This window comes from Bombus impatiens, unplaced genomic scaffold (genome assembly GCF_000188095.3).
Source record: "Bombus impatiens unplaced genomic scaffold, BIMP_2.2 scf_0418, whole genome shotgun sequence".
Taxonomy (NCBI): Eukaryota; Metazoa; Arthropoda; class Insecta; order Hymenoptera; family Apidae; genus Bombus; species Bombus impatiens.
This window is the reverse complement of record NT_176837.1, coordinates 1014503-1028375: the sequence shown is the minus strand read 5'-3', so window position 1 is coordinate 1028375 and position 13873 is coordinate 1014503. Positions and strand designations below refer to the sequence as shown.

At 36.4% G+C, this 13873-nt stretch overlaps 1 protein-coding gene and 1 long non-coding RNA gene across 4 annotated transcripts in view; one reads left to right on the top strand and one right to left on the bottom strand.

Moving 5' to 3' along the window:
* Positions 1 to 13873, bottom strand: part of LOC100741550 (probable serine/threonine-protein kinase dyrk2) — a 268654-nt gene that overhangs the window by 45142 nt on the left and 209639 nt on the right. For all 3 annotated transcript variants that reach the window (XM_033321284.1, XM_033321282.1, XM_033321283.1), the window contains one exon: positions 7889 to 8044. In XM_033321284.1, coding sequence (XP_033177175.1) covers positions 7889 to 8044 — 156 coding nt within the window. The remainder of the gene's footprint in view (positions 1 to 7888; positions 8045 to 13873) is intronic.
* On the top strand, positions 3211 to 4648 carry LOC112212999. The gene is made up of 3 exons (XR_004461895.1): positions 3211 to 3812; positions 3898 to 4202; positions 4279 to 4648. It is a non-coding gene; the product is annotated as an uncharacterized LOC112212999 (long non-coding RNA).

Below are 13873 nucleotides of genomic sequence, written 5' to 3'. Positions count from 1 at the left end.
AACAGATAGAAATCTTGTAATAGCTCAACTATTTGACTAGAAAATACACTTGCCAGGTGTATGAATATTTATCAGAGACCTATAGGTTCTTCTTCATTTTAGAAAGTTTCTCAAATGAGCTTTCTAGTACTTGACGTATTTTGTGTTTAAAATTATACTTAAACTTTATTATAATAGAAAGTCGCAAAGAGCTATTACATGTCGTGTGATACACTTTATTTTATATTTTTTTCATTTTAATGAACAAACAAAGAAGACAACTCGATCTATCCAGCATGTACTTTGTTACCACTTTTTGTATAACGAAGAAAGATTAATGCGATTCCATGGGGATTTTTTTCTAAAGAAATAAACAACAGAAAGTTTTCTAATGTCATCAAAATTTTTAGTTCTAAGTTGCTTTCATCTTTATTCATGATACTCTAATAACCTCTGTACTTTAACAACCTAACTTTCAACACTGCCCGCTGACTAATGGACACTTCGTACCTCGTGTACGAATTGCCTTTTTTTCTACAATTTGACGTCGCTAAATTGTTCTTAAACGTCGTTAACTGCTTTCCAAGTCATAAACTTAATCGTTTAGTAACAGCAAAACTATTTCGTTCTATGGAAATTTGCTTATTTGTGCCCATAATGTATTTAAAAGTACCGCGTTATTATTAATAGTATTTTATGGTATTAGTGATATCGCGTGACTCAAAATAACTCACGATTCAATATAGAATATAATTTTACAATAAACCCGCTATTTGAAAATAATTCTTTCATCGTTTGTTACTGCGTGTACGTTGTTAACACATCGTCGTGTGAGTCAACTCAACTTGAATTTTACTAATTCACAAAGAAATTCTATATGAAAAAATTATTTAACTTTACTGCCATAAAATTGTTGTTTCAAAATTCAGAAATCTTATATCGAAACTTTTCCAAGATTTAATACGATATTGCTATAGCAAAAAAGAAAGACGCATAAAACGATCGTCATTTGAAAATTTCATCGTCTATCAATATTCATTCGTATTGCTTTTACGTAACACTATGCAAGTTAAAAGAACTGGGAAACCGCGGTGCAAAGGTTAAACGAGACGATGGGCATCGTTGTCGAAAAATTTCCGTCGCAGTTAGGATTTACCGGTGCGCTGAATTGGCCGGCATTATGTTACTTTTCCTTAGGATCGTTAACATCGGGCCCGCTCCGCAGGTAGCATATTTATGCTATCGCGAAATCCGAGATACAATGCCAGCCGATCGAGTTACACCGCCTGCGCCACCACGTTTATGGTTTATGCAAAGCCTTCTTATGCTTGCATGACGCTCATGACACACTGCGTAAAACACAAGTCTATTAAGGCGACGTCTCTCCAGTGTACATATTTCACCGTGTACTTACATTCCTTGTTAGCGTACAATAAAAAGTTTCACCGTGGTAAAAACGTTTAGTGACTCTGTATCGATGGTAGGATTAGAAGAGAAAGAAACATTTCGTTCGATGATCCTGTCATTTCTACTCACTATGGTAAATGGGCAAGGTGACTTGGTGAATGTAAAAAAATGAAATCGTCTGGTTTTTGTGCAATTGTTCAGCAGTTTGTGAAAGTAAATATTCGAGTAAGTTTTTGCGTATTGCTGACACAAATATTATTATGGTAGTACGTATTTCAATCGTGTCTTTTGTTATTATTCGTTTTATTTCGGTAAAATATCCTTTTGCAATGAACAACACAGATGTCTTTTAACACATCCTAATGTAATAAATTATGAAATCGAGTAGATAATCTATAATTATATATCAGAGATGGTATCAATTATTCATAAACAGTGTTTTGAGTAAAGATACCTTGTATGATAAGAGGTTTAATATTGGAAGGTTCTTAGAACTTTTGTTAATATCTTAGATTCTAGTCAAGAGATTTTCTTAAATATTCTACCGTCTAACGAATTTGTTTTCTATTTGCATAAGGGTATTTCGCATACCTTTTCTTGCGAAAGGTAGTGGTTAGAGCAAAATTATTAAGCTAATTTAGCAATTATACCAATTTACCTTCAATTCAGTGGACATTCGAAGTCAAGAATGAGATACCTCGTAATCTAGCCTCGGCGTTCTATTTACTAAGCATATTATATCTTATGATAAATATGTACCTAGAATTGAAAGAGAAGCTGTAATCTGCAACTTTCGTTTCAAAATTATTCCAACGTAGATCCAAAGCCAATTAGACGAATTAACAAATATTCACATTTTTTTTCACACGATATACCGTACTATTGGGTTGGCAACTAAATGATTGCGGATTTTGTCAACACCTGCCTAATGAAAAAATCCGCAATTACTTAGTTGCCAATCCAATATAAACCTCTTAATAATCTTGACAACAATCTTGAAATATCAAAAATTCAACAAAATAGATATATAGCTACACCATTATCCAATAATATCATCAAGTCAGTTAAGATTAGCTATACTCACATAAACTACTAGAAATAATCTATTAGAACATCCTTGATTAAATGTCGCTGTTTGCACAAGAACGTTAATCAGATTCAGCATCGTTAAAAAAAATTACTTCTATCGATTCTATCGAGACGATTAATTTCCCTTGCCTTGACATCGATATTTCATCGAATCTCTATCAGGAATCAAGCTCTATCAATTATACCACTCGTTGGAAAAAGCAAGATATAAATTCAGCTGTTTCGATCGACGTCGAAGTATTAACTTTTATCATCGGTGACGTATTCTTTATTTGGGGACAGTCATTTCTTCTTGTTTATGTTTCATTATCGTTTAAACGTTACCGATATAAAAATTATCCGGTGTTACACGTAATAGCGGCAATAACATCCGATATTCCAGGGATTGCAAGCGACACTCGCGAAACAATCGTTCGCTGACACGCCGAATAAGCCATTCGTCATTGCATAATACGCTCCTTGTCGCTGAGAATGAGCGCCGATGCACTTCTACAGCTGGTTGACGGATTTCGAAACCCGGATAAAAATTCTTCAATGACTCATTGATTCAAGCTAATCGCGCATTAAACCACGATTCACCGTGCTCCTTACTTCTTTCATTAAGTAAGAAACGTTAAACCTCTATAACGATATATAACTTGCAAGTTACGTAATCATGTACCTACGTATTATACTTTAAATCTCTTGATTTACGTAGTTACGATAGTGACGTACCATTATCTTTTAGAACAATACAGTACTTGTCAAAGTTTACCATACTTTAAATAATAATGCCTTGACTTATCATTGAATGAAAATGAAACGGTTTTATAAAAGCTTTGGTCACGAGGTTACAACTTAGTGATTTAATTGGGCATGACTTTTCTGCATATAATTACTGGTACGCTTATGGGAATTATGTAAGATGATGTATATTTTGTTTCAAAATATTGAAGATAAAAGAAGCTAAAGTATCCTTTCGCTTGACCAAAGAAAGGGACGTTTTTGTCCTAAGCTTCTCCATTTTATGGCTATACGATTGAATATGAAAAGTATATACGCGCGATAGAGATTCATTGCGTTGAAATGAACCAAGTAAAAAAGAAAAGAAATCTGTTTTTTAATTCATAGCACCACGGTCCATGCTTCGCAAAACATCAAACTGTGTCCATCTAACTGCACTCAGTGGTACGTAGAAAGTGCATAAATATGTATGTCAATTCCGCTTACAAAACTGCTGATCCTTGACCAACGCGGTTCTGTAGGTAAAAGCGGAGTTCCCTTGAAAAATGCAGCTTTTCCTAATTGGTACAACCTTACGGAGAACGTGCAAACCAACTGCAAATGCTCTTACGAACGTAAGTAACCTGTTATTTTACCTCGAGAAACAAAATATCTTTGCTCGTTTACATAAGTACGATCTAACTACACGGTCACGAATAGACAAAAGAGAATCGCATGACGGATCAGTCCGACATCTCAAGGAGACAACTTTCCGATTAGTCCCTCTCCATCGTCTACGTAATCTGCTCAATCTGCGGTGGGCAACGTGCGGTCTTATCATCGTTACGCCACGCAGTTCTCCGTGCTAAGGAAAATTGTACGTGAATGACACGATGGATTTCGAGGAAAAAGCAAATACGCTACTAATGACTCGACTAGATATACTCGTTGATCGAGAAATCATAATTTCACTCGACCGATAATACGATTATCAAGCGTATGGATTTTCTTCGCTACAGTTTTCTGTGTGTATATCGCGATTGTTTATTTTAATTAATGTCTTATGTGTACTTTTTCTAATATTTTGCGCGTGATGTATAGGCATTAATTTCGTTACCTGTTACTATATGGTATGCTCGTTTTCTTGGAAAAATAATAAAGGTAAAAAGTTTAACATCTTCAGTCTTCGTGGATACAAATATGTAATATGATCAAATATATATACATTTACTATATATTACTCTTTCTAATACACACTAGGGAAAATAAACTAATCAACGGGAAAACTTAAAACAATAATCGGAATGGATGTACCGTTATGCTCTTATTCACGCGAGTATCAATTCACGACTGCTTAAAATTTAGTAATCCTTATCTCATAGATATCAATATACTTGACGTATGTTTGTCTTATTACCCATATACTTAATTGTTCTATGGATTTGAAGCGAATAAAATATGTACATATAAACTACAAAGGAAAGATTCTTATTTTATTCTAATTCCAAGAAATTCTTATTTAACGTAGATACAGTTTTCTAAAATTTTGTGAATTCCAAACTTCGATAAACTGTACTAATAGTTATTAGTACTTATTATATTACTAATGAATTTTTAGCGTAATAACGGTAATAAATCAGAAACAAGCCGCAGTTACCTAATCCACCAACATCCTATTCCAATACGTTCCTTATTAATTTTTCTGTTACGAATCAGTTTCTCTATTTCTCTTTATGCTCGAAAAAGACAAAGAGAGGAAGAGTGGAAGAGGGAAGCAATATATACACGGAACACTAAGGCTTTCGCGTAGCAGTTGCGCAAGCCGCGAAACAATTAGATGTAAATCCCGGCAATGGACTTTCTAAATTCACGTATGAATTAGTCCGAGGGCCTCGATTAAACCGCACACTTCGAGTTCCCTGGCTGGATGTTTACCTACGTAACATATGCAACTCTCTCTCTGCGTCTTACTTCGTTTGTTTAATTTAAACAGACAATTGAAATAGGCAAAGGAAAGCAAGAAAATTTTTGAAATTAGAAACGATTGAATTAATAGCAATTAATTAAGCCGTGTCTTACGATACAATTAAGCGCACCAATTTCTAATTTCTAATTTGAATTTCTGATTAATTAAAAATTGATTTCATTATGCTTCATTATGGAGTAAAATCTTCGTGATCGAAACGTATTATAAAGTATCAAAGCATGAAGATTTTGTACGTGATTATCTATTAACGATTCCTTTTACCCGAATTTAACGTAGAATTCAGACTCTAGATAACCGATAACCGATACATTATTAACGTTTTATCGAGCTAAGTTATTTTGTATCTAGATAACCGATTTTCTACTGTACGTATGAAATACGTGTTATTTCTGATAAACATTGCAACATCTAACAAAGTGATCGAGATAAAGCAGACAATGCAGGTGTAATACAAATAACTCGAAACATTAATCCGAAAATATAATAACAGGATTATCGAAGTAGATACGCGTAACGCCACCTTGTTCGTATCACGATGGAAACGACACAGTGAGGTCGCGAATTAAATTATTAAAACAGTGATATCGTTTGATGTAGCCGCGGACCACCGCGGAGTCTCGAATTGTGAAAATTCGATCGTGAATTGCTATTTGAAATTTTACACTACAACAGACATGTGTTTTGTACGATCATATGTTCTTCCAAGCCTTCCAAATTATCAGTCAGTTTCCTAAATTGTACAATCCAGAAAGAAATTTGTCAAACGTACTACATATACGGAAATAAGCACACATAATTTAAATAGATTTGATATCGTCGGTCCTAGACCATACTAGAGTTTTCTTATCTTCTCTACGTGTTTCGAATTAGTGCGCCGTTTTCGAAACATGATAAACTTCAACGCCTGACTGATTTTATGACCATGAGATATCCCGATGCTTTCTTCCTGTTAGAATCTGCTTCTATTTTTAAGTAGCTACGCATTCCAACTGTAATACGATAAACGCCATGTATTTACACAATTGTAAGGTCATGGCGAATTAATACAAAAAACGAAAGTCGAGAAACATTCACAAAAACACTTTACTATTCACAAGCAGTGTAACACTAAACCAGTGAAAGCACTAGACCGCAAAAAACGAAAAGCAACGGAACTTAATAAAGCGTAAGAACGAAGAAGAAAGAGAAGAAGAGAAAGAAAGAAAGTAAAAAGAGGGAGATAAATCGAAGAAACATGATAATACTGAGTGAGACGGAGGTAGAGAGCTGCAAGTGGCAAACGACGGTGTCGCATGTGCCTCTGCAGATAAGAGTCTGCAGTCGTCGGACTGGCGTTGTCTCTGCGCTTAAAAATTATGCTGCGCGATAGGAGGCGGCAGCGTGCGTCGCGTCAGCTTCGGTTGCGCAACTTGCGCCACGCAACGAAATTCGATCATCTTTGCCGCATAACGCCGCGGCGGACAGAGACAAAAAAGAGAAGGGGAAGAGGGATGAAGACACAGAAAAGCAGAGGGAGAGAGGCAGAACATTAAAGGTGACAAATGGCGGTGACATGGCGCAATTGAAGCGACGCCGGAGATGCTGGAAACCATAGCTCTCCACGCGAGGTCACCAGAAGAAGTAATCGCTAGCGACGCGCGACCTGGAGGAGGATTAGCCGATCGAACCGAATGAAATATCGCGAGGAAGTAGGCTGACTCAGAAAACGATCGAGAATGCACGTGAATTACAGAGATGACAAGAACTACGTACTTTTGCTATTAACCCTTTCACACTCGATATTTTAACAAGTTATTGATTGACTAAATAATAAATATTTTTTTTTGTTTTATTTCTTTTAAAAGCTACCCAAGGAGATGTGTTTCCGAGGTTAATGATTAATAAATATTTTTAGAAAATTGGCCATAGACTTTAGTGCGTTATGTGATCCTTGAAAAAACATCCAACAAGAAACCTGCTTCTATCGTTCACAATCGATAAGGAGCAATTTTTCTCGCGGGCTAAAATAGAGTTCGATCTTGAGAGGGTTGGACTCGGTTCAATCTTTCATTCTTGTCATTCCTTCTAGCACGTAAGCGTGAAAATAACTGCAAATGCTACTTAATTACAAAACGTGGCCGTCGACATAAGGAGTTTAAGCCTCGTTTCGGCATCGATGTTGAAACTGACGTTATTAATAAGATGAGATCGATCGAAAGTTGTCGAACTTCTGGTTCGTTCCAGTTTTTTACGTCGGACGGTCGAAGTCAAGGCGAGTTACTCGATTTCGTGCATGGCAACGAAGGGTAATTATTTTTATACGCGTCACCTTGTGCCACCGAATATTGTTGAATGGCTGAATGCAAAAGGCGGGACTTTTAAGAAGAAACTGTGTCATGAAAAAAAAAAAGCTATTTAGAACGAAATTCGTGCGACGATTTCCAGTGATTCTTCTATTATTGGATTGTTCAGAAAATTCGCAGCGAAATTTAACATCAGAAATACCAGTTTCTGATTCTTCGTCTAATAATTTCGTAAATTTACGTCGGTATATTTTGAGAATTTTGGGTGATTCTTTATAAAGTGTACGGATAAAAGTTGACTTCTGAACATTAATAACAAGTAGTTGAGATCAGAGACTAGTCGAGTCCCTACATCTGATTCAATCACAGATGTACTAAAATATGATGACACAAAAATATTGCCGCATCTTTCGACTAAATATTAGTTGATCTGTTGACTTACCTCTTGAGATACGGGATTATTCTTGTTCTGGCTGGTGTTGGATGCATTATTAATGGAGGAGAGCGAAGTGAGGGTTGCAGTACCGACACCGCCGACCGTCTTTCCGCTGACCTTGGTACCAGCACCACCGACATCTTTGTGCAGCGTTCCAGGACTCTGAAATGAAATATCGACGCGCGTTAGAACAATGCTTGGGGCAAACGTATTTTTCTCTCTCTTTTTTTTCTGTTGGTTCTCTATGATAATGAGGTTGGAACCCGTCGACGTTGCATCTCTGATAAAATACGAGGTCGAGGAAAAATTAACGAGCGCCGCTCTTTGGAGAAAAAGCGTTACTTATTGGTTAAATTTTGAAACGATACTTTAGCAGAGTTGTTCTTTCGTATATTTTCTGCGCGTTGGATAAGAACTAAACAGTTTATTCGTTTGAATGTTTCATCAAATTTGTTGTTATTCTTTATATGTATATAATAAAATGGTAAAAACTATAGGCATATATATTTAATAAAATAGAAATATAATAATAATCTAACTTTGTCTCTTTGAAATGTAACTCTTACTTTCATCTTTATACGACTTTCCTGTGACAACTTTCGACTCTTCAGTGATTCACACTGGCTTCTCTCTCTTCTTAATTATCTACGCGCGTATATAGCGATCATAACAAATTCTTACCACGTGCACGCTATATTCTCCTAATCACTCATCACTCGCTACCGATTATTACTCTGGCATAAACATTCGCTCGGTTCTCAACCATTTATTATTCACATGAATTCTTGTTCTCGTCGTAATAGCCACAATGGAAGATCTCGAAAGATTGAAAATTTTTGCCGGGCTATTCGAATTTAAAATATATTTTCGATACCAGTACATACAAGAGATCTATATAGTATACATAGAATGCATAAATAGAACAATTTTGCAAACTTGCACACTCCTTTTAGGTCTACCATTGAAATTATAAAATCGACGTACAGATAATTAAAAAAGGTACCAATATCCGTATACTCAATTTTAACAATCTTCACGACGATGTTTTGTATATTACAACATTGAAAAATATCTTGCCAGAATATACATATAAATACCATTGACTCTAGAACTACCGACAGTTAAGACAAAAATATTTCTACCAAAATCAGACAAAATGACTGGTCTTCAAAAAAATACGTAATATCTTTTATTAAAAAAATTATTATTCAAAATATAGAATATCTTTATATTTATTGATTTATTATCTTCTTACATTTTGACTGGTGTGGTAGTTCTAGTGTTAAGTAGAAAATATTATGAAATTCTACACACGAAATTTATTCAATGTATAAAATTTTGTGTAAAATGCGTGTGCTCACTCAGGTTCGTCAAATCTTCTGCATCCTCATCTGCATTTTATTCTACCCAATTACTCCGTGAGGAGTTTCAAACCGTTCCTTTCCTACACCTCGAAATCTTCATCGTTTCATTTTTGATTTTTTACCGTATGCGAAACGGTTTCATTCGCTAGATGAAAACTCGCCGTGGCATTTACATTAATTCTCACAGCGAGGAGAGATCCACGTTCGCTCTCTGTCAATTAACGCGCACGTATTTCATGTGAACGTTGTTGCTGGGCCGGTCGAGCGGGCTTATTTCTGTTAATTAAGGGCCCGCAGCTACTTCTAATTTATGTATCGCTTCATTTGAACCTTGTCACGGTATACCAAACCGATTTAGCAATAGGAGACAAAGAGATGACGTGGATGTACGTTCGAAATGTACTGGAAACGTGATTCTCTGTTATCTTGGTACGGCTCTTAGATGGAAGGTTGATAGAACGACGATAAGCATGAAATAATACAAACAGGACGATAGAAGGCCAGCTAACTACTGTTACCATCCCAGACTAATGTTATCGTTTAATTGTTTACCATTGAAACGATTATCCATGAAAGGAGACTCTGCCTCGGACTTGGTGCATGGTCTGATGAAAGAGCGAATCGATCTCCACTCGATCGTTGATTAGATATTTCTTATCTTTTTCTCGGTGAATAGGAAATACTACACTACCACACTATGAAGGAAGGAAATATCCATTCCTAATCTTTAAATAAATGGTTTGTTAATCGTCTTTTTTCATAAATCTTTTACTCTTCACAGATAATCAAAACCTAGATGAGAACTGTAGGCCTAGGAAAGTTACTCCAATTGTGAATCATCTGAATCAAAATTTGAATTTTTTTTAACAAAATATCATATTTTATTGGTATTTTGCAGCAGATCAAGGTCAAATTAAATAGAGAGAAGATTATAGCGGTAAAGGCAAGGAAATGGAACGTTTCAATGAAGTATTGTTTCCACGGTGACTGAGCCAGCTTTCCACGCGGCGTTTCGCTAAACGAACTTAGGCGCGTCCGGAAGTAACGGAGCAGTGACATTAGTTCGATGTACCTGCGTTTCATTATCAATGTCGAATCGTGTAGTGACCTTGTGGTACTCGAGTGTACGGGTCAACGCACGTTACAAGAGGATGTGTATATTTACTATGACAAATGGCATTGTTGTTCGCGTATTTTTTTAGAGCTATGCGTGAGCTGGAACAACGTATATCCTATGCTATCGTTGTTTTCACAACTTCCAGTTCCATTGACAGCGAAAATTTTCTGCATTGTTTTTCTAGAAACTTATCTATATATTCTAATAGATTGGTTATAATATTGCCTCATTGGTGTCAGGTACAGAGATGTTCCTCTGTGACAATTCAACTCTCTAAAAACATCATTTCATATATCCGAAACTAATAAAACAATGTATGTACATACATACAATGAAGCATCAAATCTGACTGAAAACGAAACGTAACCAAAAATGTAACCAACGTTCACGCCAAATATGTAGCCTCTTTTCGCTCCTCGCTACTGACAAACGTAAAGACAAAAAAAAAGAGGAAAAAAGAAATGGGATATCGAAAACAAAGAAACGATTTGAGGGAGATAGTTCTGCGACGATGAACGGAGACATTACTCGACCGATGACTGCACCCGATGAAAGTCATCAAGAGTCCCCTTTAATGACCTCCAATCGATGTTCCTGCTCAGACAAACCTTCGTGAATCGCTTTCACGAGCCATTGTTTCTCGGACCAGCCCGTGATTATGCTCTTCAATTAAAAAAGGAAAAAGAAAGAAAAAGAACATTTTACTCGATGTCTCAGCCCTCCTAACTGTACCGTCTTAATTATGGAAGGAATAACGAGTCGCGTTTGTTTTCTGCGACGCATCCGAGCGACGTCAACCGATTCAGACACGTTTTATGTAAACCGCAAGGCTACGCGCGTTGACCTTTCTTCAGGATGGCATTATGCAACGCGTGAGACACTAATTTGCATTTTTCCATTATTACGTCGATACCACCTGCTGCAGCTATTAACAACCATACTACAGGATGTACATTTTTCTTCTTCTTTTTTCTTGTTCCTTTTGCCTCTTGTTGTGAAGGATCGAGCGTTTCTTTCGTTTCGTAATATATATTTTATTCTCATAGTTATGGGCTGTGAAGTATGGTTTCTAATTGCCTTTGGAGTGCGTCGATGATTTACTCTCCCAAAGCTTTAGATATAATGACAGTTACATAGCGTGAGAATTTGGTATTTCAGGTAATTGGTATTTGGTATTTGGTAGTTGGAGGAATTTTTATAATTGAAAAACATTTTTCATTGACGTCATAATATTTCTCAGAAATATTGATGGATGTATGCAAGAGTGATGCAGCGAGGAGATTATTTTAGGTAACATCAAGAGAGATCATGTGTGATATTAGATCGAAGTGAATTTAAATTCATCGCCAACTAGTTTTAAATTAGATGCGGGTAAGCTTTGTTCTTTTATTTGCATTATTATTCGGTTGAATTATATTCTATCAAGCAAATTGAAGAATATCATGTAAAAATCTGGCAAAAGCAAGAAACCATTGAGAGAAATTTAATCAAATCATCGTAGGTAGCATTGAAGTAAATTGAACCACGTTGTGAGAGAATCAAGCTGAGTTTGAATGAATCACAAAGGAATCGCCGCGGATCTGATTATCACTTCAAACAACTGAATCAAATGCAGTCAAATCTCGAAAAATATCAAGCGGCGATTGATTCAATTCTGCACACGTCAAAAGTCGAATTTAACGTTCGAAATCGAATTCGTATACCAACTACTGACAAGATGAACGGTTAAGTAAAAGAGAAATCGCGAGATTATTACTGAAAAGATGAAATATAACTTCCTCGATCAGGCACAAACATTTTTTAAATAGGAATATACCTATATATTATTTGTTCGTTACTAGAAATTCTGATTTTTCTTCTTCTAAATGAACAAAATTTGGGTTAGAAGAAGCCAACGAACAATCAGAGAGAAATTTTTTCAGCTACACAGCTTATTCCTTCACGGGATGAAAAACAACTTTCTCACACGGTTTTCGTTCGTAACCTATGCGTCCGATCGAAAGCAATAATTTCTTTGTGTCGTGAAACCGCTAGAAGCTGCAAGTAGACCATAAAGGAATTCAATCTCTTCAAGAGATCCTTTCAAGCAGATGAGCGTATACACGCTGGTCAGTCGTTGAACGGAGGCGAAAGAGTCGTAACGCAAGATACACGATGTGTATATATAGTGAAAACTGGACCGAAAAGAAAGGGAAGAAAAGAGAAAGGGAGAAAGAAGAAAAAAAAATAAAAAAAAAAGGGTAGGATGCTAAAACCGTGGCTGGCGCTACCTTGCAACCCTATCATTAGCTCGGAGAAGGGTCGTACCTTAATCTCCGATGGCTCTCACGTTTTTTCATTTTTCTTGGGACACCTGGCCGCACGCGCAACGCGCGATAGCAGGTGATCAGATTCGCCTTGTTGGTATACAAGGTGCGCTCTGAAACTTTCCAGGTTTCTCACAATCGTGAATATGTTGCTTTCGAGCCAATGATCCAGAAAAGAGCCGTACCATGTGATTTGGCAAACGTTTCTTTTTAGCAAAGGATTCTTTGTTGCACCTGGAGTATTGATTCTTTAAAATCAAAAGGCTCCTTTGTGCGAATGTTAAGGCTGTATTATCGAAATGAAAGATCCCATTATACGTAAAGAATTTTGTTTCAATGCAAAGTCGTTTAAATTGTAGGAATAGTAGGAATATATTTTATTACACTTAAAGATCTAATCGATATTAATTCGCAGTTCAACCTGACCGAATTGATATTTATTGCTCTCTAGCGTTGTTCGAAATTTGCTAAACGCGAATTTAATTTCATCAAAACATCAGAGAAGACATCGTTCAAAATCAATTGACCATTAAACGCGTTAGGAAGGAGAAAATAATGCTACTACTGCGCAATATTCTCTGGAAATATATCATTTTTATATACCCGTACAATCCTCTGAACCAATTTTATAATACCATATTATAATAGTATAGTTTATAACACTATAAACGTTTACAAAAGACTTTCATCCAGAACTCATATACACTTCGTTTAAACCGTGCATTTAAGCTCATAAAAAACACGTAATCTCACCTAAAGAAAACATTAATCCTTCCTTTCTCCCATTAATTCGAACCGAATCTCTGGTTCCACATTTTACCATATTACCCGCCGACACACGCCGAGAGTATCTTCTCAAATAAGTGAACGTGGCGTATCAAATAAACGTACGATAATAAATTTATCAAACGGTGCGCGGCTAGGTGATTTAAATCGTGGAATTTTTTCGGCACACCATGTACGGTGTTCCGATCGAGAGCACACCGGTTCCACAGCTTTTGCACGCATACAGGTTACGCACACATGAACTCGGTTCCGAAGAAGAGAATCCAGAGAGAGAGAGAGAGAGAGAGAGAGAGAACATGCAGAGAGCAAGAATCCTTTCGAGACACGTGCAAGATAGCAGATGTATCTCGTCTCAACACCTGCCAACTTGCACAGGTACAAAGACTAGAGGTTTAGGCCAGCTGCAGCTGGCCTCTCC